Source organism: Symphalangus syndactylus, chromosome 5 (genome assembly GCF_028878055.3).
Source record: "Symphalangus syndactylus isolate Jambi chromosome 5, NHGRI_mSymSyn1-v2.1_pri, whole genome shotgun sequence".
NCBI lineage: Eukaryota > Metazoa > Chordata > Mammalia > Primates > Hylobatidae > Symphalangus > Symphalangus syndactylus.
The window spans coordinates 99,611,403-99,638,787 of NC_072427.2; the positions used below are offsets into that span (position 1 = coordinate 99,611,403).

Consider the following 27,385-nt stretch of genomic DNA (forward strand, 5'->3'; position numbering starts at 1 on the left):
GAAATCCCAGAACCTCATGGAATGTTGCCACCATGCATTTACAGGATTCTCGTTTTGGCCGAGTCCTTGGTGCTGTTTGGGAATCCTTTCACTTGTTTTCAGGACTCTTTCTTTCTTGCTTTCAGTGCAGCTACTCCACCTCTTCACTATTATCACTAAAACCCCTTGTTCAATGCTTACTTCTGCCTTCTGCTCCTCCTTCTGCTTGTAATGATTACCTCTTATTTCATGGAGAAAGGAGAATCTATCACGGGAAAACTCTATCAACTCCCTTCCCACACACTTATCTATATTTGCACCTGTCTTTTAGCCTTTTATCTTAGTCTCAGAAGAAACTATATCCTCTCTCCTCTTCAAAAAAATCATCCTTCCACTTTGCTTTAAATGCCATCTCCTTCAACGCCTTGCCTGATAAATTTTCCTCTCTGTCTACTATATTTTAGCTTCTTTTTTTTCCACTGACACCTTACAGTCAGTCTATAAACATGCTCAAGTCTTTTGATATTAAAAAAGCCTGTCTCAACACCAGATCACTCCTGGCTAGCTTTCTCTAACCTTCTTTAAATCTAAGGTTTGATATAGCTTTCTCTGATGCTTCTCATTCAGTCTTCAATTCACTCTAACTTGTCTCTTCCTCTCACTGTAACCCAAGGATCGTTCTCATTTAGGTCACCAATGGCCCACTAATGACTCAGTGTTTTTCATATCTCATATTTGCCCTCCTTGTGTCATTTGGCACTAACAGCCACTTCATTCCTTGGCTTCTATTATATGCTTTCCTTACTTTGGTTCTCTTGCATTTTTGGTGCTTCTTACTAGTCTACCTGAAAGACTGTTTTCCTTCTGTCAGCGGGAGGTCTGTCCATGGTCTCTGGCTCCATCAATTAATGCACAAAATCTGACCTTAGAAGCAGGGCATAAAACTCCTTCATGATCCAGTCTGGGTTAGTGTTTGTATTAGTATGTTTTCACACTGCTATAAAGAACTGCCCAAGATTGGGTAATTTGTAAAGGTAAGAGGTTTAATTGACTCACAGTTCTGCATGGCTGAGGAGGCCTCAGGAAACTTATAATCATGGCAGAAGGTGAAGGGGAAGCAAGGCACGTTTTACATGGTGGCAGGAAAGAGAGAGCACAGGAGAAACTGCCACTTTTAAACGATCAGTTCTCGTGAGAACTCCCTCACTCTGATGAGAACAGCGTGGGGGATACCGCCCCCATGATCTAACTGCTTCCTACCAGGTCCCTTCCTGGACACGGGGATTACAACTTGAGATGAGAATTGGGTGGGGACACAAAGCCAAACCATATCAGAGTCTGACGTCATTTTCTGCTTCTCCTTCATATACCAACAGTCATTTTATCTTGTTTTTTCTACTAAAAATTTGCTGACCATGGCGTGCATTCTCAGCCCTTCTTATCTGTGGATAACTCACACCATCTATGAGAACATCTATTCCGTCTATCCGATGAGCTATAGCTGAGTCAACTGTGAGGTTCTCCACTGGAGCATTGCATTATCTGAGAAGTGTTTCTCTGCCTGCCTCCCACAGAACCTACTTAGTCTTGTCAGGCAGACCCAGACAATCTCTTCACTCATCGCCCACAGAACTCTTCCCTTAATTATAGGACATAGACTTTGCTTTTTACCTGTTTATTTTAGGTCTGTCCCAATAAGATTTATTTATTTGTTCATTTACACACATGATGTAAACTGAGCATCTATTATAAAAAGAGAAACAAGACATAATCCCTACCATGAAAGTGCTTATAGTCTAGTAAGTTAGTAGACAGGTGAGCCTACATTACAGGTAAGTGCTGTGAGAGGGGAGATCACAGGGGTGTTATGGAAACATAAAACATGGACAAGTGATTGAGGATAAGGTGACTCATTCAGGGTGCAGAGACAAATAAAGGGGGTTTTCTATGACAATGATGAAGTAGCCAGATGAAGTCAAGATGGAAAGTCATTTCATGTGGAGAAAACTGTGTACATAAAGGCACAAATGTACAAAGCAGGAAGTATAAATCATAATTACAAATTATTGAAGCCTTTGTTCTTGCCTGATGTATGTTCATATTCTCAGCACTTAGCAGAGTCCCTGTAACAGTGTTCTGGCTCCTGAATTTGTTAACTCCTAAAGAATGAATTAATGCATCAATTATAAATATATAGGCTGGGCGCAGTGGCTCACGCCTGTAATCCCAGCACTTTGGGAGGCTGAGGCAGGTTGCTTGCCTGCACTCAGGAGTCTGAGACCAGCTGGAAAACATGGCAAAACCCTGTCTCTATCAAAAATACAAAAAATTGGCTGGGCATGGTGGCTCACGCATGTGGTCCCAGCTACTTAGGAGGCTGAGGTGGGAGGATCACTTGAGCCTGGGAGGCAGAGGTTGCAGTGAGCCAAGATCGCACCACTGCACTCCAACCTGGGTGACAGAGTGAGAACCCATCTCAAACAAACAAACAAAATATATATATATAAAAATTATATGTCAGCTAAAAATACCAATACATGAATGAATGCTTTCTTCCACAGAGTGTGCATTGTTAAGAACCAGGTCCTCCATGGTACTGCAATAATTTATATTAATTAATTTTAATCATGGTAGATTTTCAATCTCATTTAGTCATTTTAGTCACAGCACAACCAATGTTATTATCCAAAACAGTAGGTTTATTTTCTTTACATACCCTGGCTTTTGGCCTTTTCAGTTAGACTGTATGTTCGCTGCATCATTTCATGTTGAGCTTCCCTGCAGCCATAATTCGTGTTTTGTACTTCACATCCTTTGACTGTTGTTCTTCAGCTTATTAGCAGAAGATGTGAAAAGCCATGCAGTATGTCTCATGGTTTATAGCTCGTCAGCTTGTTGTAATCCCTGTTTACTCATGCCCAGTGTGGTATTCCCTTATTTGAAAGTGATTTTTAGTGTGTCTTTATAGGATAGATTAGAAAAAAAATCTGGTATCACTCCAATTTCAATCTTTCTAAACGGTGAGTGGAGTAAATTTCAAGGCACATTGTGTTCATGTCTGCTCTAAAGAGGTGTGCTGAGAAAACATCCAATATTTTAACCCTTGACTTTTCCAAGGAAAGGACAAGTGATATGAATGGTAGTAGGCATTTTTTAAGTTAAAAAGAACAGATAAAAAATTAATTTTTATAAAGCAATGCTACCATCACGTAGCTGGGTAGGTTTGAGTTTGGACCATCACTGTTCTCCTTACTTTTCATGTGACTTTTAGCCAATTACTCGACTTCTTTTTGCCTCAGTTTTTTAATTTGTAAAAGGATATATTTATCTCTTTGGATTGTGTGATGTTTTAATGATATAAGAAACAAAACTGTACTCAACAAATGTTATTTCCCCAATAGTTCTGGACATTAATACAAATTTTTAATAAATTCAAAGCCAGTGGAATAGGGAGATTCACTGTACCTCACATGCCAAGTTTGCTATCATCGCTTCCATGCTCAGGGATAGATGACTTTGGACTTGCTGTATCATTAATGAACCAATATGGTAGAACTTCACTTTAGTGGTATGCACAAGAAGCTACTATATAGATTTTGTATTATATTTATAAACATATAGTGCAAACATGCATCTGTTGTTTCACATGTCCTTCTTCTTAAATCAAAATACCCCGTCTCTATTTTGCCAGAATGAGCTGTCTTGCCATTGAGGGCTGTTAAAGGAGATGCAGGCTGAAAGGGCTCTATGAATAAAATCCAGCAAAGCCTTAGGGTCTCTGGAGGAGAAGTTACTTGCAAGAAAGAACTGCTCTTAGTCAAATGTGTTGACATAAATAAATTAATTAGATTGAAAAGGAACCTGGGCTCTGACCAAAATCTTAGTATCTAAAGGTATGTTTCCTTTTTTTTTTAAGTAGAGACAGGGTTTCACCGTGGTCTCCATCTCCTGACCTCGTGATCTGCCCGCCTCGGCCTCCCAAAGTGCTGGGATTACAAGCGTGAGCCACCGCACCCGGCCTCTAAAGGTATGTTTCTTTAAGAAATTAACAAATAACAGACTAGAATAAAATTATTGAGCACATATTTAAAAATAATTAAATTTATCTTGGTGCAAGATATTTCCTTTTTGTGCCAATTACAAGTCACATTAAAATACTATGAAATGTTTTTATTTTTAAAGAAAATTATTTTTTCTGAAAGCTTTTAAACAATCTTTTTCTAATTGTTTTTATGTAAATATGTTTGAAACTTACTGAAGTATCTAAGCTGTTTAATCACAGCTATCCAAGCACCTGTCTCTTGCTTTTATCCTGGTATTAAGGCCCAAGAGCATGAGGTAATGGGCTTAATTAAACATTCTATTCTCCAGATAAAAAATGACAGCAACACATTCACAACAATAACAATTATGCTTTTGAGTGACAAAACAAGGTCAGCATTACTGGAATCCTAAATATAAATTATGTGTATATCAAGATCTCATGAATGATGTTGGCCATCCAGGTCTTCGATCAATGCTTAAATGTCTGAAAAAATAAGGTCACACAGGTGGAATTCATGCCAAGTACTCAATACTTGTTAAAATATAAGCGCAGAGTAGAATCTTCTGGTTGTACAACAATTTTGGTCCTAATGCTACAAAACTGTTTGCCAAACTTAGCTTTATATGCCTTCCTTCTACCTATAATCAAATAAGTACTCCAAGCTGTAAATCACCTTTTAATCTTGGATGTTATTAATAAACTGTCTCCTTAAAACGGGGTTATCAGGATACATGTAATGCTGTGAAAACTACTAATGAATTCAAAAATTGAAATCTAAATGATCCAGACTTTAAAGGAGGGAAGTAATCTCATTGAAGGCACATGATTTAACTGTCAACATTTTACTACAGAGATTAGTTAATATTTAGTTACCCAGTATAAAATATTTCCTTTTGTTTAAAATCATTCTGATCCATTAATACGTTAATACATTTATTGTAAGAATTCATCTATTCATTCACACATCCATGCATTAATTCATTCAGCAAATCTGTGTTTATTTATTTTTATTTTTATTTTTTGAGACAGAGTCTCCATCTGGCGCCCAGGCTGGAGTGCTGTGGTGTGATCTTAGCTCACTGCAACTTCTGCCTCGTGGGTTCAAGTGATTCTTGTGCCTCAGCCTCCTAAGTAGCTGGGACTACAGGTGTGTACCACCATGGCTGGCTAGTTTTTGTATTTTTGGTAGGTTTTGCCATGTTGGCCAGGCTGCTCTAGAACTCCTGGCCTCAAGCATCCACCTGCCTCAGCCTCCCAAAGTGCTGGGATTACAGGTGTGAACCACCACACTCAGCCCATTGAGCAAATATTTAAGTGCCTATTATGTGCCAGATGCTTTGGTAGGCAATGGGGTATAGGGATGGATAAGATAGAATCTGTGCCCTGAAGTAGCTCATAGATTTTTATGTGAGAAAAGAATATAAACAAAGTCATAACATAATAATAATATTAAGGTGTCAGGGTGACACAATGTCAACATGTTGAACTGTTTAAAGGAAAGAAACAGAGAAGAAATCAGAAACAATGGGTTATTCAAACAAAACATTAGAAGGCCAAGATGCTGTACCCACTACTGAGATGATGTTCAAACTAAGGAAACAAATTCCCATCTTGGAGTTAATCCTTCACTTCTGATACCATGTGCTACTGTGGTAACTGTGATGGTGGCCTGGGCTATGGGCATGGCTGTGGGTATCGTGATATTGTTACAGTTGGTGCTACTCTTCTTGTGGTGGCAGATACTATGGATTCTACTGAGGAATCAACCGTGAGAGCCACTTAGCCCACAGGACTCACCTTCCTGTGAAGTGCTAGCTTCACCACTGTTCTTCATCCCATCAGTGTTATCAAAAGTTAGTTCATAGCCACATTTTAAATGACTTCAGAATATTATCTGCAGGATCTGGATTGAGCAAGAGAAATTTCAAATTTTGTATCTATTCTTCTGCAATTATACTATTTTAATAAGTCCATATATTTCCACTTAAATTATTCATTTGAGAAAATTCATGTTTTTTTAAAACTGTAATATTATATGATTTTATGAAGGTGAATTTGATTTTATTTATATTTGTTTATTGCAATAATTTTGCTTCCATGTTTTTATATTTGTGTTTGCATGACCGATGATATTATTGGTGCTTCCAAGTCAATTTGGTTTAATTACACAAGTATTTGTGGAATGCTTGCTTGCAGTGTAAAGTTATCTGGACACCAGAAATGTACAGATGTACAAGGTGGATATGGTCTCTCTTCTCTTGGATATACAGTCTATGTGGGAGGATAGTGTTAATCCACTAGGCAATACAAGTTGTTATTGTTACAATCATGTAACATATCCTGTGATCATTGATTATGAGAGGGTGAAGTGGAAGAAGTGATTTCTGACAGATAAGGAGATGAGTAGAAGCATAGAAGTAGGTGAATAGAAGTGAGTAGAAGCTAGATGAAGAAGATGGGTACTGTGTGTGTGTGTGTGTAGATAAGTGTGTGGGAAGGGAGTTGAAGAAAAACAGTGATAGGCTTCTCAGGAGGAAGTGACAGGAAGTGAAACAGAAAACATAATGAGCTCTCGTAACTTAAAGACATTCAATGTGAGTAGATCCTAAAAACTTCATTAAATCCTGGGCACCTATCAGGCTCTTCTTACTTTAAAGTCAAAGGAATACAGTGGAAAGAAAAGGCCGTGGTCTACCAGGCCAGATGCTGATACTAGGTAAGTGCCCCAACTGCCTAAATAAAAGCAAGTCCATGAGGAAAACCAATAGCCAGGACTTTCACTGTTGGCAGGACTCAATCAGAACAACTCTTCACAGAACATTTACTTTTCTTCCTTTAGGGAGTTTATTAGTCTGAGAAATCTAACTGATAAAACAAAGCCCCCATATCTCAGTGATCGCTTTCATCTTAATGAAACAAAACCATATCTCTGTGCCTATGAATTGTGTTTCTCCTTTCCAGCCCAGGACTCTCACCTGAGAATGAGACATGTATCTATCCATCGCTACAAATCCAACATGCCTTATACTCATCTTAAGCTGAATAGGTCTAAAATTAAACTTCTCATCTTTATTTTAACGAAAATTTTCTCTTTTTACCTCTTTGCCATATCAGTTTATGACATTTCCATATCTTTAGGTATTCAGGCCCCAAACTTTTGATTTTCTTGACTCTCTTGAAGCCTACTTCCAATTCATCAAAAAGTTACATTGACTGTACTTTCAAAATATACCAAGAATCCAACCACTTCTTGCCACCTCCACCATTACAACCTGAGTCTTTGTTAATTTTGTTAAGTGAAGGATTAACTCCAAGACAGGAAGTTAATCACATCTACACATAGTAGATGCATTTAAAGTTCCACCCATATCTCCTTGGATCCCTTTCCTAGTTGTTGTTCACAATGGCTCCTAGATTACCATCACCTCTCAACAGTCAGCACGTGTCTATTTGTAGGCAGTTGCCGAAACCTATTGTTGCCTACCCACAAGGAGCGCTAGACCTTCCCGGGAATTTATGCACACTCTTCCCCACCCCTTCCTGCCACCTCCTCCACCATGGGACTTCTCTGACCTCACCTCTTACCAGTGCCCATTCCTCTGACCACCTTTGTCCCCCTGCTAATTCTGAATATGCCAGACATATGCTTCCCATCAGTGTCTTAGTGCTTGCTCTTCCTTCCAACTGGAGAGCTCGTCTCTCAAATATCAACACAATTTGCTCCCTCATCTTTCCGGACAGTTGTCTCAAAATTTCCTTCTCTGGGAGGTTTCCCTGACCACTTTGTAAAATTTTAACTCCCTTACTGCACTTTCTAGCCCATTGCTTGCTGTTTTCTTTGTGTACTTTAACATCTGATATTCTTGTTCTCACCTGGAATAACGTATGGTCCATAAGAAAGGGACTTTTTTCTCTTGGTATTTTTTTTTCATTAGCGTATCCCCAAAGCTTAAAACAACCCTTTTCAGTACATGCACAACGTATATATGTTGAATGAGTAAACGTGAGAATGACTTAATTGAAAGCTACTGTAGTTTGTTCATTTTATAGTATTTTGTATTAGAGGCCCAACTTTTGATATTAGCAGATATATTTTCAAAATGTCATCAGAATTTCAACATCTAATCCTATGATCTGAGGAAAAGTAATTCCATGAGTGTTCCTAATATACTGTATAAATTATATGTATACAGTATATAGTATATATATAATTTATATATAAATAAATTATATATATATACAGTAGAGAGAACATGATGTGACAATACAAACTCTTTGAAGTCAGATATTATTTTCCCTGTAACTACAAAAATAAATCGCAGGCTGGGCGCTGTAGCTCACGCCTGTAATCCCAGCACTTTCGGAAGCCAAGGCGGGCAGATCACTTGAGATCAGGAGTTTGAGACCAGCCTGGCTAACATGGTGAAATCCCATCTCTACTAAAAATACAAAAAAAAAAAAAAAAAAATTAGCCAAGTGTGGTAGTGCGTGCATGTAATCCCAGCTACTTGGGAGGCTGAGGCAGGAGAATCTCTGGAACCTGGGAGGCAGAGGTTGCAGTGAGCTGAGATCATGCCATTGCACTCTAGGCTGGGTGACATAGCGAGACACCATCTCAAAAAAGTAAATAAAAATATATAAATACATAAATAGCAGAAAACTGTTTCTTCACAGAATCCTCAACAACGGCAAATAGTATAAGGACAAATAAGTAAATTCTATTGCGGTTGGAGAAAAATGTTATAGTACAGACATTTAAGTCTGGTACTTTGAATTTATCTGAGGATATATTTCAAAGAACATAAACTATATGTTCTACATAAAAAAGTTGGAGCATCACATTCAAGAATCCCGTAAAACTTTGTTTCTCTCTCTAAGTTCAGACAACTATTTCAGCCCACTAAATGCGAAGTTAAATTTCTAGAGGAGTACCAGAAATTGAGGAATCTGATATTGCCATTGACTAGAAAGCCGTGTACTTCAACAGCTAGTTACATTAACTGTAGAATTTTATGAAAGTCTCTGAATCTAACTCTTTTAAGAATATGATAATTACATTTGTAATACTGCAATACTGTGAACTTTGAACAAATCTGTTTTTAAAGAAAACTCTAACAACTACCCTCATGATTTTGATGCAGCTTATATTTTGATTTTACGACACTGTTTAAATGTGAACCATCTCATTATTTGCTTAAGCATAATTAGACTACCAGGATACCAACATGGGAGTAATTGTCCTGGTTACAGCATAAAATGTTTCTAATTAATTAATAGAGAACAAGGGAAAATTTTCAAATATGTAAAGCAAAAACTGAGGTAGTTCTGATGGTTCGTTTATGAGGTTAAAAAGAGGCAAAGACAGATATAAATAAGCTTCATAAATTAAACAAAGACTTCTAGTTGCAGAGTAAAATACGAAATTTAACCTACAAATATTGAAATGGGAGAGTTCCCTGAATCCCCTCACAGGACATGTGACAGGGGTGTGACATGCCTGTTTGGTCACCCCCACAGCCCAAACCAAGAGTGAGCATGCAGAGGTACAGGTGCAGAGGTCTGAGTGACAACTTTTGGGCCCCAGCCCCATAGCAGTGCCAAGGGCTAGGTGTCTGCAACTCCAGAAGCCCAAATGGGCATGGGTTACAAAGCTCTTTCAGATTTGCCATCTGCAGGCGGCTTGTGTGTTAATCAGTTCAGTGGACCTTCTGCCTTATCACAAGGGCAGAGGGCCAGTGTGACAGCCTTCTGTATCCCGAGTTCTTGCCCGGTATCTTGAAATAATTGGATCACACGTAGGCTTGAAGGATGAGTACAAGGTTTTATTGAGTGATGGAGGTGGCTCTCAGTGAGATGGATGGGGAGCTGGAAGGTGGAGGGGTTGGGGAGGTAATCTTTCCCGGCAGTTTAGCTGTTGTCAGATGAACTCCTCTTGACATTCAGGCACGTCTTCCTTCCTTCTCTGCCATATCGCCTGGCTGCTCTCTGCTGCTCTCCACCACTCGTCTTGACGTTCCGCTGCTTGTGTGTGTGTCTGCTAAGGTCTCAGGTTTATATGGGCACAGGATGGGGGTCATAATAGGCCAGAGTGGTCTTGAAAAATGCAACATTTGGGCACGGAAACAACAGTGCCCATTCTTACTTATGTCCACAGGCACAGGACTACAGCCCTTGCAAGGGACCCCACCCTTCTCTACCCAGCACTTCCCTGACCCCATCCCGTATCAACATGTTAAAGGAGAAACTAGTAATAAAAAGAGCAGAAGCAGTCTGTAGTTGGCATAGAAGCTCAGGTAATGAGACACATCAGTGAAGCATATACAAGGCACTGCAATAACAGATCACCTGTATCTTCGTGGTTATGTATCTTGGATAGCCCAGAACATTGTTCAGTAGATTCATTAAAGAAATGAGCTGGGTAAGGGTATTTTCTGGAATACCACTGATACAGAATTTAGCCCCAGGTATCTGTTGACAAAAATAATTCCATTGCATAATTAATTCTTATCTCATGGGGAACAGAGAGAAGTTTCCAGAATCTCCAGAGAAGAAAAAGTCAAATCTCTAGGAGGAGGCTGCTAGGAAAACATTAATTACGCTGAAAAATGTATCCCTATCCAAAGTCTAGCTCTTTAGCTTGTAGGGTCGGTTAGATGGTTCAATCAGTACACTGAAAACAACTCCATCTCTCAGGGCCCGACTGCCATTAACAACTTAAAGTGGCTCATCCATAAAACAGAATGCCTGTTCATTAATATACAACATGAAATCATTGTTACAGGAACTAGAACATTTGCGTTAGCTTGATTTTTGAATTATCCCTATAGTTAACCTACATGGAAATCCAAATTATAATCAGATCATTTTATCAATTTACAGAGGCAAATTACTATCACGGGGAAATGGAAATACTCAAAGCCTATTTTATCAGCATGTCATCTTTATTTTATATGAGAAATGAAATCATAATCAGAGGCCAATTTATTAATTCACCCTGAGAAATCACTGTCAGAGTGGCCAAAGGGCTTAAACTTAATATAATTAACTTACCCTTTTCCTGTAAGGAGTGGTGAGTGTCATAGTAATCAGAAAGCTGTGTACCTGGCAAAGAATCAGAACACGGGAAGTTATGTAAACTGAATGTTTAATGACATTTAATTAAGACAGCTTATTTAATTATCCCAAGGTTATCAGGAGTATTTGAAGCTGTATTAAGGTCACCTTTGCCCTGAAAAGCACTTGAGTCCCTCAATGTGACTCCAGCATGCCAAAAACATCACTAAAGCCTTTATATCCCCTTATGAGCAAATATTTTGACTCTGTTAAAAGAATTGTTTGCCCTGTATGCCCAGGAAACTAGTCAAGACTTCCCTTACCAATTAGAGCTGTTACTAGAGTTAAGATCCTAGTCCTAAGTTCATCAAACAATAAGAGCAATTTTCTTTCTAATAATGACTTAGATTTTCAAATGGCTAATCTACATAGTTCTTTCGGGAAGTAATGTATTTCAGAGTTGACTCTTTTATTATTATTATTCTTATACTTTAAGTTTTAGGGTACATGTGCACAATGTGCAGGTTTGTTACATATGTATCCATGTGACATATTGGTGTGCTGCACCCATTAACTCGTCATTTAGCATTAGGTATATCCCCTAATGCTGTTTTAAACTGTATATGAGAATGATTATCATCCTTTTATCTATGGGTAAAGAAAAATTAGAAATAATAAGGTTATTACTTTTTGCTACTTCATTAAAAAAATCCTTCAATTTCTCAATCCTAGTAATTTCAATGTCCCACACTAGGCATCAAGATTCCTGGCCTATGAAGCTATCTAACTTAGCTTTTAGGTTTGGATTTCAACAGATAAAGCAAAATATGGGCAGGCTGTTAAATATTTTCATCATTTAATTTTATGTGCCTTGAATTTTTGGTGTTCATACAGATCTCAAGATTATATTTAAAATGCTGTGTAGATATATATTTTTTCTGACAATATTCATAATTTTCAATCATTTGACTCACTGAATAACACAAAAGCTTCAGAACTTTGTGACATTGCCTAAGGCATCATTACTTTATTGCTCTGAATGCAATATTTATCTAATTAGTAATAGCTCTAGCCAATAATACATTTTCTCACCCATTTGTACTGTGGCCACCAAGTATCAATTGTGGTCATCTGCTTTAAACACACAAAAATAGTTAAAACAAGAAAAAAAAATTGGCCAAAGATATAAAAAGCAAAGCAGGCTGAAAACAAGTGCAACAAGGCTGGGCGTGGTGGCTCACGCCTGTAATCCCAGCACTTTGGGAGGACGAGGCGGGTGGATCACGAGGTCAGGAGATCGAGACCATGGTGAAACCCCGTCTCTACTAAAAAAAAAAAAAAAAAAAAAAAAAAAAAAAAAAAAAAAAAATTAGCTGGGCGCGGTGGTGGGCGCCTGTAGTCCCAGCTACTCAGGAGGCTGAGGAAGGAGAATGGTGTGAACCTGGGAGGCGGAGCTTGCAGTGAGCCGAGATCATGCCACTGCACTCCAGCCTGGGCGACAGCGAGACTCCGTCTCAAAAAAATAAAAATAAAATAAAATAAAAATGCAACAAGTCTTATGAAATAAAGTATAAATTAAAAGTATTATATTGTACAAATTTTAATTATACATTGATAAGACTGCTATAGGTAATAAGGTTACTACAGCTATTATTAACTGTGACTCAAAAAATAGAGATGGACATAATTGGAAAGCAAATATTAGAAATAAACAAATTTAAGAGGAATACAGTGGATATTAAATAATTATCACACTTCTATCAATTTAAGAAAATGCTATATAAAAATAATAAACATAGGTCAAATAAAAATGACAAAAGATGCTGTAGAAAAACAAATGTTCTTAATCATAGATCTTTTCAACAATTTGTACAATATTTAGAAAAACAGCAAACATAGTCTACATTCCAGAAAAATTTCAATACTTTACCAAACATTGCACTGCCAACCCACGATGCTATAAAACTAGATTAGTTTAATAAAAATTATATCAAAATATGTATTTTAATTATGTAATGAGTAGAAGAAAAAAGCCTAAGACGGTAAAATACTTATAAAATAAAGAAAATAAGAACACTGCCCATGAAAATCTAGGTTGGATTTCAACATATAAAGCAAAACATGGGCAGGTCTTTAAATATGTTAATCATTTAACAGTAACAATTAAAAGAGCAAAACTGGAGATATGTGCCTGTGGATCTTGAAAGTTAGGATGAGGCCAAATAGGCAACTATAAAGTACAAAAAGATGAAATAATAAAAATGAAAGCAAACACTAAAGCGTTAAAATATAGAATAAGAGCAGAATTGGTAAATTGATCAGTTGATGGGAGGAATCGTGAAAATAGAAATAAATCTTGTGATGCAATGTGTATATGTGTGTGATGAAATTAAATATGAGCAAGAAGATACAACAGTGGCCACAGACTTTTCCCCTAAAATTGTAGGACATTATTCAGATTGCATGCTAGGAAACTGCAAATATCTGAAGAAAAGTCATACTTTACTCCAACATATTAAAATGCCTTAAATATTTCACTAAGAAATGAATAAACTTAATTAGACAAGCAATTCTGAGTCAACAAAACTATTCTCAATAAACTTTTCTAAGTTAATTTTTTCTAGACTTTCAAAGAACAGATGGAGCAATATGGAAACAACATTTTAACAAAAGTTAACATTTTTTCTTGTACTTAAAAGAATATAACAAAATATAAAAAGTTAATTTCCTTCTGTATATTTATAAAAGTTCTAAGAAAAATGAAGGATATAAACACAGAATAATAAATTGGATTTTTTATTATATTTCAGTAAGCTGCTAATTTTAACAATTACACCATGCTGTTTAACTTTATTTTAATATTTTGTCTGGGAAATTATCTTCTTTTTATCAGATAAATATTAAGATACTTTTGTAAATTTCCAAAAATCATGCTGTGATATTGACTGGGATCCTATTACATTTCTGAATTAAAATAGGAAGGATTGTATCATTTCTGTATTTTATCTTCTCATACAATAAAATGAATGTCATAATTCTTCATTCATTCAAGTCATCAATATCCTTCCATGAAATTTCTGCACCAATGTCATGTACATTTCTTGTTAAATCTATTGCTCTATTTGACATTATTGAACTTGGAATAAGCTATTATTCAATTATATTTTATGAAGGGCTTTTTTTAGTAGTGCATGAAAGCCTTTAATGTATAATGTTAATCTTATAACTATCCATCTAATAGTACTCTTTTGTTACCCTAACGTATAATTAATTTATTTCCTTATGTGACAATACCACCAGTTTTATAATAATATTTACTATCCATTGTTTCATCTCTAGATCTAGTTTCCCTTCCAGACGTATTGACATACTCTACAGATAAATGATCAATAACAGTGTCAATTGTGGAAATTTTTGCCCTTATTTCAGTATTCATTAGCAAATTATATGCATGATGTTCATAGTGATGGTAAGACCTGTGAGAGTAAGAATATAAACATTTAACAGGACTCTTAAACTGAAGTGATCAGCTTACACAATATAAGAATAAAAATGATTTAATTTTCCTATAGCAAAATGTTTACAGAGCTATTTAGTAATAAAAAGACATGTCTTTATCCTTGTCAATTATTATCACAATTGGAATTGTGTCAAGAAAATTATCTACAGATTTGATATTAAATATTTACAAAATCTTTATAGAAATTTAATGTGTTTGGCTTTAATAATTCCATTTTATAAAGACTCTGATTCTTTCTTGGGTAAACAGAGCTTCCCTACCGTACCCTGAATCATCAGCAATGATTAGATAAGGATGGAAACATATTTTATTAACAAAAATAAATGTGTTATTGGATATTGTATATGGCAGTAAAGAAACAAAATGTGAAATTATGAAGCAGCTCTTGGACCATTTTGTCAGGTATTTTTCTATAACAATGTGGCATTGTTCATAATTTTTACATATCTTATCATCTCTAGTCTAGAACTTAAAATAGCATCGACTTCTCATTGTTTAATCCATATTTCACACAGTCTTTGCAATATCAGATAAATACTTTTTTTTTTTTTTTTCGCTCTTGTCACCCAGGCTGGAGTGCAGTGGCATGATCTTGGCTCACTGCAGCCTCCGCCTCCCGGGTTCAAGCTATTCTCCTGCCTCAGCCTCCCAAGTAGCTGGGATTACAGGTGCGTGCCACCATGCCTGGCTAATTTTTGTACTTTTTTAAAGTAGAAATGGGGTTTTGCGATGTTAGCCAGTCTGGTCTCTAACTCCTGACCTCAGGTGATCCACCGCCTCGGCCTCCCAAAGTGTTGAGATTACAGGCGTGAGCCACCGCACCCAGCAAGGTACTTTTCAATGTCTTTTTTTGAATCTTCAATATTACTAGCAACTATTTAGGAAATTAGTCAAGAGAATACAAGGAGCAATTAATTAACATAAGGATAGGTATATTTTAGATATTAGCATACTAAACAAACATCTCTATAGACAATTTTGCTACATACCTCTTGAATATACATGTTATACTAAATATAACACATATGGAAGGTGTCATATGTGTTCATATGGGCTGACTGGCCCATATGAATCTCTCAGTAAGTATTATCTGTTATCTTTGTTTACTTTTAAAATAAAAGTACAAATTGTGTAGACAAAAATCTATCATCTTATTTGGCTTTTTGCCAATTAATGTATCATTTACATATGTACTCTCCAGGAAGAATCATCCATAAAAATGTGTTTTTTTCTGGATTGTCAGTGAAAATACTCTGTGCTAGCTTTTAGATGGTTTTAGATGGTTATTTCACTCATTTTGCAATTATTGGGGGTACAATAATGAGGAAAGAAAAACTTACGTATGATGACCTCATTAAAGTGACTGATGTCCACAGTCTATTGAGTTAAAAGACATGATGAGGGAATTGGGTCTTTTCCCTTAACTCATGAAGTTTCTGTTTGATGGTTTGATTGTTCCACAGTAGTTTCACAACCACAGAATAATAATGTTGACTTTTATGTGAATATATTTTGTAAAATATATGCTCATTAAAGAAAAAAATAAAGAATTGTTTTAAGAATAAGAGAAGTTCCTAATAATGATATTTGGTAAAATCTTAAAATGTGAATGCACTAGTATCTCAGAAAGATAAAAGACTGTAAAGCGTTTCTTCTCTACAGAAACCAGCGTGAGTCATAGGGTGACTGGGGTCAGTCTAGTCCTATCAGTGCCAAATAGGAGGTTGTGTGAGCTGACAATGAGAAGAAGTAGATGACTTGATGCTTTGTGGACAGGCAAAGCTCACATACCTGTTAGCTTCACTTTTATGAATCAAACAAAGCAGAGGACCCTAGAAAATAATTCCTAGATGGGAGGTTCTGGGATCTTCTATTCCTGATAATAACATTTTCCCTACCAAGCAAATATATCTGGCTTTATCTGGATTGTGACAAGTGCTAAAGACAATGGTCTTTTAAAAAAATTACCTAAAATTATATTGAATCTACATTTTCTTAACTGCAGCAAATTCAAATACAGCAATTCTTTACCATTAATAATTCCCTTCAACTTGGAGGTTGCAAAGTTCCCTCAGGATGGAAATATGTAAGTAGCTAGTTATGTAGCACTTTTAATAAACTGGTAAAGGAAATAAGTTTAATCAGTATAAACAAAGTTAAAAAATAACCTGTATTCTTTGAGATTCCTGGATAAAGAAAATGTGGCACATATATACCATGGAATACTCTGCAGCCATAAAAAAGGATGAGTTCATGTCCTTTGCAGGGACATGGATGAAGCTGGAAACCATCATTCTCAGCAAATTAACACAAGAACAGAAAAGCAAACACTGCATGTTCTCACTCATAAGTGGGAGTTAATCAATGAGAACACATGGACACAGGGTGGGGAACATCACACACCAGGGCCTGTTGGGGGGTGAGGGACTAGGGGAGATATAGCATTAGAAGAAATACCTAATGTAGACGATGGGTTGATGGGTGCAGCAAACCACCATGGCACATGTATACCTATGTAACAAACCTGTGCGTTCTGCACATTTACCTCAGTACTTAAAGTATATATATATATATATATATACACACACTTTATATTTTTATATATATATATATATTTATAAAGCAGAAGTAGCTGAGCATATATGCTAACTGGTTTCATGTCATTTGCTTTTATTTATACTGATGATATGACACAAAAATACAAGGCAGCTGGACATTGTGGGAGAAGATATACCCTAACCTGCAATCTTTGATTTCAAATGCATCTGCTGAACTAAGGCCAATAATCAAAGTACTTAGGTTTTAGTCCTAATCTGCCACTAAGTTTCATTGTTGCATAATTCTGCTTGTCTCTCTGAATCCATTTTTCTCATCGGTAACAAGAACACTGAAATAAATGATGACTCGAGTCTCTTTAATTCTGTAATTATGTGATCCTATGATAGTATGAAATGTAGAATCTGGACTAAGAATAAATTTGTGGAGAGGAAACTATTTATAAGGGATTGGCAGGAACTTTATGTATTCTTTAATGGTATCTACTAAGCAGGCAAGCTGTACATGAAGCATAATATTTGAGAAATTCCTTTGACATTAATTTGTGACTCTTTTAAAAATTAAATATCATCATTCCACTATAAAATGTGGTTCCCAGCTGACTTTAAAAGCACATTGTATAAAGACATACATCATAGCTGATTGTCATTTCGGAGAACAATAATGTTTCAATTTATGTGAATTCTTGGCAGAATAAAGGTAACACCCTTGGCTTAGAAAAGGCTCAGCAGCCATGGACTGTCAAAGGAAAGGATGCAATCAGAGGGTAAATGTAATCGCACGAGATGCAATTTGAAGAATACTTGAAGCTATAGAGATTTGTTTATGGAGTTTGAAACTCAGAAACTCATACATGTACAGTGAATATAAATGCAACTACATTTTATTAGAGGCAAAACACTTATCTAGAAATCCAAATAAAGCAGAAAATAAAACATGTTGTATAATTTCTAAATAACTAGCTTCATAAACAAGGAAGAGAGTGGCATGGGTGTTACAAAACAAGATAGTTAGCATAGTTTTCAGGTAACACGTTCTAAGGTATGACATTTAAAGGTATGGCTTTCCACATGCATCAGAGTATATATAAATGTTCCCGTCCAGTCACAGTCACCAAACTGACCTACAACAGCTAACCACACACACCACTTCTGACAACATGAGGTACTCCGGCAGCTACTATGGAGGCCTAGGCTACAGCTGTGGAGGATTCGGTGGCCTGGGCTATGGCTATAGCTGTGGATGTGGCAGCTTCCGCAATCTGGGCTATGGCTGTGGCTATGGAGGCTACAGATACAGCTGCTGCCACCCATCATGCTATGGGGGATACTGGTCTTCTGGATTCTATTGAATAAATACTTGAAATACGGTCTTCTGTGAGATTCCCAATTCTCCCAAGAAACTTTATTCCATAACCTGCCTGCTTCATTTATCCTGTCTTGATAACAAAATAGCTGCTTGGATCACCTGCCTTTTGACAATAGTGTGAAGAAAACTTGATCAACTAGATATTGGCATTTGATCAGTGATGTTCTCCAGATATTCACTTCTTTATTGGCTGGAGAGCCATTATACTCTAAGAAAGACTGTCTTTCAGTATCTGATATCTAACCATGAACTTTTTCTGATGTGGTAAATGTGATTTGAGCCTCAAATTTTTGTCACAATAAATGTGCTGTGATGCATTAATATAATCAACCATGGTAATATTTTCTTCTGATAGATAAAAAAATTACCAATATATTATATGTCATGATTATCTCTTCCTCCTTCTCCTCCTCCTCCTCATTCTTCCTGTCCCTTATACCTTCTTCCTCCCTTTCCATCCCTTTCCTCTCCTTTATCTTCTTTTCTTTATCCCCTTCTCCTTTGTCTTCTTCCTCCTCCTCATGTTTAACATTATCAATATCTATATTTTCTCGTCTGGGCAAACAGGAATTCTACACCTAAAGGTTAAAGATGCTTCTGTGATGATAAGCTTCTGCTTAATCTTTTAATTCACTATTTCTTGGAGAATATCTTGATAATTTCAAAGCAGTATAATAAGAAAAGGTTTTAGCTTGCACATAGATTATTTTATAGCATTGGAGAACAATAATGTGAACGAATTATATCAAAGTATTAACAATAGCTTTATCTAGGAGATGGGAATATGATGGTTGGTGTAATAGTTATTCTTTTGTGTATGTTTAAAAAATCGCATAGAAAAAAGCTATAAAACAAAGCTCGGGCCAATTTATTCCATCCTCAAATACATATTATCTGATTAAATTAAATGTATAAAAAATGGACCCAAGAAGAAATACGAACCTGAATATTTCTATATGTCATATAGAAGTTGAATTCATGAATCCATTTTGACAAAAATGCAAATTTAAGACTAGATGATTTCACCAGTAAATTCTGAACAGGGAGCAGGAAGAAGAGAGAGAAAGTGGAGGTGCTATACACTTTTAAACAACCAGATCTCATGGGAACTCACTCACTGTCATGACAGCACCAAGGGAGACAGTGTTAAACCACAAGAAACTGCCCCCATGAGCTAATCACCTCCCACCAGGCCCCACTTCCAGCACTGGGGATTATAATTCCACATGAGATTTGGATGGGGACACTAATCCAAAGAATACCATTCTGCCCCTTGCCCCTCCCAAATCCCATGCCCTTCTCACATTGCAAAATACAATGATTTCTTCTCAACAGTCCCCCAAAATCTTAGCTCATTCCAGCATTAACTCAAAAGTTCTCAGTCCAAAATCTCATTTGAGACAAGACTAGTCTCTTCCATCTATGAGCCTGTAAACTCAAAAACAAATTAGTTACTTCCAAGAAACAATGAGGGTATAGGCAACGGGTAAATACTCCCATTCCAAAAGGGAGAAATCATCCAAAAGAAAGGGGATACAGGCACCATGTAAGTTCAAAACCCAACAGGGCGGTCATTAAATCTTAAAGATCCAAAATAATGAGACTGGGTAATTTATAAAGAAAAGAGGTTTAATTGACTCACAGTTCCACATGGCTGTGGAGGCCTCAGGAAACTTATAACCATGGCAGAAGGCAAAGGGGAAGCAAGGCATGTTTTATGTGGTGGCAGGAGAGGGAGAGTGAAGAGGAAAGTGCCACAATTTTAATGAGCTCACTCATTATCATGAGAGCAGCACGGGGGAAATCCGCAACCATGAGCCAATCACCTCCCACCAGTTCCCTATCCTGACACATAGGGATTACAATTCAAGGTAAGATTTGGTTGGGGACCCAGAGCCAAACCATATAAACATTAACAAGTTGATTCTAAAATTTATACAGAAATATTAAGAACCTGCAATAACCAATACAGTCCTGATGAAGAAAAATATTAAGAACTTCTAACATGACAGCATACCTGGAAAATCTCTTGAGAATCAATGGTAAACCTAACTCAAAATTAGAATAGTTCATTAAGCCACATGATATGAAATTACCATAGAAAAAAGCAACCATTTTTATCTGCACAAAGATAAAAATGCTTTTTAAAACATTTTTGCATGTATTTTGTAACAAAAGATCATCCTTATAGAAAAAAGTTATTTTTTCTTAGTTATGCTGAGAAAGCTAACTTTTCTTTGCAGAGCCAATTAGAAGGCCTCTAATTATCACACCTGAGATGGCAAGGGACGCTGAAGTAAACAAGAGTTCAGAAAGAAGGGAGAGTGCTGATTTGAAGAAGAATTGTCCTAGACTATTTATATAGGATAGGATAACACATAACTGTGATTTTTCTCTCCTTTTTCACAAGTCATAATAGAATATGGATTAAAAATGAGATATTTTGTTGTTCTTTATTTCCCTGAAGATTTATACATAGTTGGGTGAAGATTAATTGAACTAAAGAAAAACCAGACTAAAGGGAAACCCTCTACAGGTGGCTTTGAGGTTAAGCTGCCCTACAGTGAATGGTTTCCTTGAGATGAGCCTAGCACATAATATGAGCTCAGTAAATATTTGTTAAATAAACTGAACTAGTGAAGACAAAGAGGTAATTAAAATTTCTGACCTAATATTTTTCAAATATTTTGCAAGGTGCCTTATAGATTGATAGATGGTTATTTAAATTTTTATAATACTCTCCAAAATAGGAACTAAAGTAAAAAGAGGCATTTTAAGTCCTCAAACTACTCCAAGAAGTAGTTAGAATAGTGGAGAAAATAAAAATTTTTGGACACAAAAGTGATTGAGATTGTATTTTTTATTTACTGTTAACTGTGTGATTTAAAACATGTAATTTCACTGATACTTTCAAGATTAAGCCTGATCATTTTATTTTATTTTTAAGAAATGTTGCAAAATAAACCTACCGTCCTCCACATATGTATGCAAATACATAAGTATTATATATCATGATGCATGACACACAGCAGGTGATTGCATTAATTTCCTAGGGCCAACAAAGTTCCGTTAACAGGGTAGCTTAAAACAAGATAAATGTATTGTCTCACAGTTCTGCAGGCTTAAAGTCTGGGATCAAAGTGTCTATAAGGGCCATACCGCCTCTGAAGCCAAGAGGAGAATTCTTCCTTGCCTCTTTCTAGCTTCTGGTGGTTTTCTGGGAATCTTTGGTACTTCCTGGTGTGCAGGTGTATAACTTCAATCTCTGCCTTTGCAATTACATGGTGTTCTTGTACTTCTCTATGTCTTCTCTGTGTTTGAATTACCTTTTTTATGAGGACACCAGTCATATTGAATTAGGGCCCATCCTAATGACCTCACCTCAATTTGATTAAGCTTGCAAGGACTCTATTTCTGACTAAGGTCATACTCACATGTTCTGGTCTGGGGCATTATGATTTCAGCGTATCTTTTTGAGAGAGGACTCACAACTCAACCATAACAGTAATCTATATTTTGTGTTTAATATTACTTTGTTCAGATTATGTAATTTATAAGTGATTGAATAGAAATGGGGATTCAACATAAGACTTTCGATTTCAGTCTTAAAATTCTTTCAACAATTCTAAGCATGTCTTTCTACAACTAAAAGAGATTTGGAAGGAGATAATGATGTTTTTGATTTAGAATGGATTGCGTTTAAACTGACATTTAGAGGGTCATTTATAACTGTCCATTAGAGAACTTGTAATTTTAATCTATATCTTCTCATAAATGTGTACAGCCAAGCAACCTCATCAACAAAAACAGAGGCATTACCCCAAGGCAGCTTATAATTGATTTCAGAGAACTGGTTTGTGATTTTTACTATCTGCCTAAATTGACTATTCAAATTAAGATCTTTCCCCAAATGTTCATTGCCATAGAGATTTCAGCCTCTTTAATGTATATATGTGCTTTCCTCCACTTCTTTCTTCTCACCTCTTAGACAAACCTAGTCATCCTGGAAGCCTTCAAGCTTTCTCCAAATGTATATTCACAGGAATAACAAAATAAATATTTACATCCAATGAAAATTAAACCTTCCCCACTTCCAAAGAATTTTTCAATTAACCTTTTGACTTTTCAATAAGAAGCAGGTAAATCTGTGTGCTGGGCTTTTGAGCAAGATATTTTGTTGCTGTCTCACACATAAATGCCATGTACAAGATTTTTACAGTTTAAAAATTTAGAATGTATTAATACAGCGCTTATTTTCAGCTGTATCACTTTACAAAACTTAAAAAAATTCTGGCAATTAAAAATCAAAATTAAATAAACTATCTTGGATTTGGGGTAAAGGAGGGGAAACGTTAAGATTTCTAGCACAATAGCCTTGTCTCTATACACGTAAGCAAGTCTATTGTTTTAACAAATTTCTTACTGGATATGCTCCATTGGTTGACGAATCACTGCAGAACCATCTTGTCCTGCCTTTTGATTTAATAATAGAAACTACCACTTCCCATGTACAAGGCCATTAGTATTCACGACTGCCAATATTTCCAACAGTTTTGTCGGTCTAACAGTGAGAGGCATTATCCCCACAGATTTACCATTTTGTGTATTAAACTCTAAAGATTCTCTAAAGGTTCACAAGAACAGAACTTCATAACTTTAGAAAATAACTTTCTAATTACTTTATGTTATTGTTCACTTGAGAAAGCTAGAGGACAAGGAGATAAATAATTTTGCAAACGTCTTCATAATTAAGGACACTTGGATATGCCTGATGAATGCTAATGCCATTCATGAATTGTGTACTTTGAAAACTGATTTTTAAATGATTTGAATTTGTTTTCCCTTTACTCAATCTCTGTTGATTTACATGCTTTGTTATTATTTATTTATTTTACATTTGAAATCATTTGAGACAGTTTAGAATACATGGTTTAAAAACTGCAAAATGACCATGAAGGAAATTAACAGATTAAAACATTTTCATCACTTTTATAAAGAGGAACATAGTTTTTTGGTTGCATCAATTTTTGTAGTTTGTATACAATTTTCTTGAATAAATTGTACGCTATTTGTTAAGCCATAATGTAAAAATAATGCAGATAGTATACAAGATTTTATACTTTAGCAAGGCAGTATAATTAATGGTTGGCAAAATGTCAGGTTATTTTACAAAACTACTTGATGTTTTGAAAGCTATTTACAAAATTCTAAATGTAGAAAAGATTGCTTTGGAGATATAACCATGATTTCTTATCATAGCCGAGGTTTCTTTTGAAGAATGTAAGCTAAACAGAAAGAAAACTAATAGAATGCTTTTAAGAGCAAGTTCAAAATGACCTCTTCTCAGTTATGAAAGGAATGGTTTTATTGACTTGTTTGTACTATTTTTATTTGAAAGGAGAGCTTGACACATCTTTATGGATTCTTAAACCCACCCTTCAGTGGATATGAAAGTACCACATAGGTACTTACAACAGCTACTGCCCTGTTTATCAAACGAAATCCTTAATGTCTGATGTCATGACCTAAAGAAATTTCTACAGAATTCTTTGCTCTGACTGTGGGTTTGGATGTGGCAGCTTCCATAATCTGGTCTGTAGTCTGACTCCAGATATTTTGTAGTTTGTTTTCTGGATTATCCTCAATGACTATTTTGATCACCTAATAACTGGGTCCCTGCCGGGCACAGTGACTCACACCTGTAATCTCAGCACTTTGGGAGGCTGAGGTGGGTGGATCATGAGGTCAAGAGATCAAGACCATGCTGGCCAACATGGTGAAACCCCATCTCTACTAAAAATACAAAAATTAGCCGGGCATGGTGGCGGGTGCCTGTAATACCAGCTACTCGAGAGGCTAAGGCAGGAGAATCACTTGAACCCGGGAGGCGGAGGTTGTAGTGAGCCGAGATCACACCACTGCATTCCCGCCTGGCAACAGAGTGAGACTCCATCTCAAACAAAACAAAACAAAAACAAAACTGAGTCCCCCAAGTGGACTTGACAAAGTAGACCGCAGACTGCAAGATAACCATAAGCCTTACTGGTCCAAATATTTAACAGCTCCATATTTAAGACAACCTTTCCATAAGATGATAGCACTACACCATGTTTTCAGACATCCATATTTGTGTATTATAACAGAGAAAAAAATAGATGAGCACTAAAACACAAAGGTTTGGCTTCAAAGAGACTTGGGTTTGAGTTTTGGCTCCACTATCCCCTAACTAGGTGAACTCGGACAAGTTAGCCTCGGTAAGTTTTCGTTTTCTGTCCTCCAAATTGTGTTTAGAGCCTATCTCACGAGGTATTGATAGCTATGTGGGGCTGGTTCTAATTCATAGGATTGTCATGTTCAGGTGATAATATTTATTAAGGACTTGGCAATGAATGATCACTATGAGTTTCGTTTTCTTAATAAGAAAGACCCAATTAAGTAGACAGAGCTCCATGTGGCTGTAGTCATAACTTCTGCTACCAAACTTGTATAATAGAATTACTAGATTAAAAGTTTCTAATAGATAAAGAATGGGTAAAAAAAATGTGGTATATATACACAATGGAATACTATTCATATCCTAAATATATAAGGAGCTCACACAATTCAATAGCAAAAAATGGTTAGCTAAACAATGGGCAAAGGACATGAACAATTTTCCAAAGAAGACATACAAATGGCTATTGTGTATATGAAGAAGTCCTCAATACTGTAAATAATCAAATAAATGAAAATCAAAACCACAGTGAGATACCACCTTACACCTAAGATGACTATTACCAAAAGGGCAAAGATAACTAGCACTGCAAAGGTGTAAAGAAAAGGGAGGCCTTGTACACTGTTGGAAGGAATGTAAATTTGTATAGTCACCATCGAAAACAATATGGAAGTTCCTCAAAAATTAAATATTGAACTACCATGTATATGATCCACCAGTTCCACTTCTGGGAGATGAAATCAGAATCTCAAAAGACATATCTGCACCCTCATGTTCCTTGCAGCATTATTCACAATAGCCGAGATATGGCCACAATCTAAGTGTTCATGGATGGATTAATGAATAAGGAAATTTTGGAATTATATATATAAATATAAATATATATAAATATATAAATGTATGTATACATATATATAAAAATATATAAATATATATTATATATAATATATAAAAATATATAAATATATATTATATATAATATATAAAAATATATAAATATATATTATATATAATATATAAAAATATATAAATATATATTATATATAATATATAAAAATATATAAATATATATTATATATAATATATATAAAATATATAAATATATATTATATATAATATATATAAAATATATAAATATATATTATATATAATATATATAAAATATATAAATATATATTATATATATAAAATATATATAAAAATATATAAAATATATATAAAATATATAATATATATAATATATTATATATATTATATATATAATATATACTATATATAAAAAATATATTATATAATATATAATATATAAAAAATATATAATATGTATAATATATAATATATAAAATATATATAATATATAATACATATATAATATATATAATATATAAAATATATATTATATATGTATAAAATATATATATGCATATATATACAAAAAATTTAGCCATTGAAAAGAAAGAAATTCTACCACATGAGGCAACATGGATAAACCTGGGGGACATTATGCTATGTGAAATAATCCAGAGGCAGAAGAATGAAGTATAAGTGAAATTTTTAAAAGTTTGATAGATCCCTTGAGTAGAAAGAATGGTGGTTGCAAGGGGTGCGGGGTAAGCACAGAGGAAAGGGGCAGTGTTGGTTAAAGTGAACAAACTTTCAGTTATAAGATGAATAAGTTCTGGGGACCAAACATACAGCCTGAGTAAATGGATGTGTTTATTAATTTGATTGTGGTAATCATTACACAAAGTGTACTTACACCAAATTAAATATATCAAACCATCACATTGAATACCCTGAAGATATGTAATCTCTGTCAATTCAATATTTTAGAAAAGGAACTCTTGATGTTTTTACAATCTGCCTATACCCAAGCTTCCTGTTAAATATAATGTCAAAGACATTCAACAAATTTCTTAAGCGCAAAACTAAGGTGTTACTCTGCATTTCTCGTTTTCTTATCCCCTTCATCTGTGTCCTATCCACCAACAAGCCCCCTATAGAATCTACCACCATCTCTTGCCTGAATTACTATAATAATCTTACACTCTAGGCTTCTATTCTAGAACTCTTAGAATTCATGAACCATACAGTAGCAAGTTGTCAATCAGATCACTTCCTTAACTGGAAATCTTTAATGTCTTTCTATTACACCTGAAATTTCATTAAAGAATTATCATCAAGGCCCTGGAGCTCCTGCATAATCTAACCCCTTCCTAACTTTATCTCCCAATATTGTCTTTTTCATTAACTAAACTATAGCCACAATAACGTTTTCACTACTCCTTCATCACGCAGAAACAATTCCACCTTTCCACTCCCTCTGGGGAGCTTTTATAAACATTGAGACCTAGACCTTATTCCAATTAAATAAGAATTTATGGACATGATTGGCCTCTTCCCTCCATGAGAGAATATTAAAAGACCCACCTTTGGGAGGCCGAGTCGGATGGATCACGAGGTCAGGAGATCAAGACCATTCTGGCTAACGCAGTGAAACCCTGTCTCTACTAAAAATACAAAAAAAATTTAGTCAGGCGTGATGGCGGGCGCTGTAGTCCCAGCTACTCGGGAGGCTGAGGCAGGAGAACGGCGTGAACCCGGGAGGCGGAGCTTGCAGTGAGCCGAGAGCGCGCTCCACTGCACTTCA

The 27,385-nt window shown here is 35.6% G+C and overlaps 1 protein-coding gene and 1 long non-coding RNA gene across 4 annotated transcripts in view; both read left to right on the forward strand.

Annotated features, from left to right (window-relative positions):
• Nucleotides 1-27,385, forward strand: part of LOC134736835 (uncharacterized) — a 279,550-nt gene that overhangs the window by 84,365 nt on the left and 167,800 nt on the right. For 2 of the 3 annotated variants that reach the window (XR_010121199.1, XR_010121201.1), the window contains exon 2: nucleotides 3,896-4,006. This is a non-coding gene — a long non-coding RNA (uncharacterized lncRNA). The remainder of the gene's footprint in view (nucleotides 1-3,895; nucleotides 4,007-27,385) is intronic. The other variant, XR_010121200.1, reaches the window with a different exon arrangement.
• Nucleotides 18,279-18,733, forward strand: KRTAP19-7 (keratin associated protein 19-7). Its single transcript, XM_055279443.1, has one exon. It carries the CDS (start codon nucleotides 18,313-18,315, stop codon nucleotides 18,502-18,504), a length of 192 nt encoding a protein of 63 aa, XP_055135418.1. The 5' UTR covers nucleotides 18,279-18,312; the 3' UTR covers nucleotides 18,505-18,733.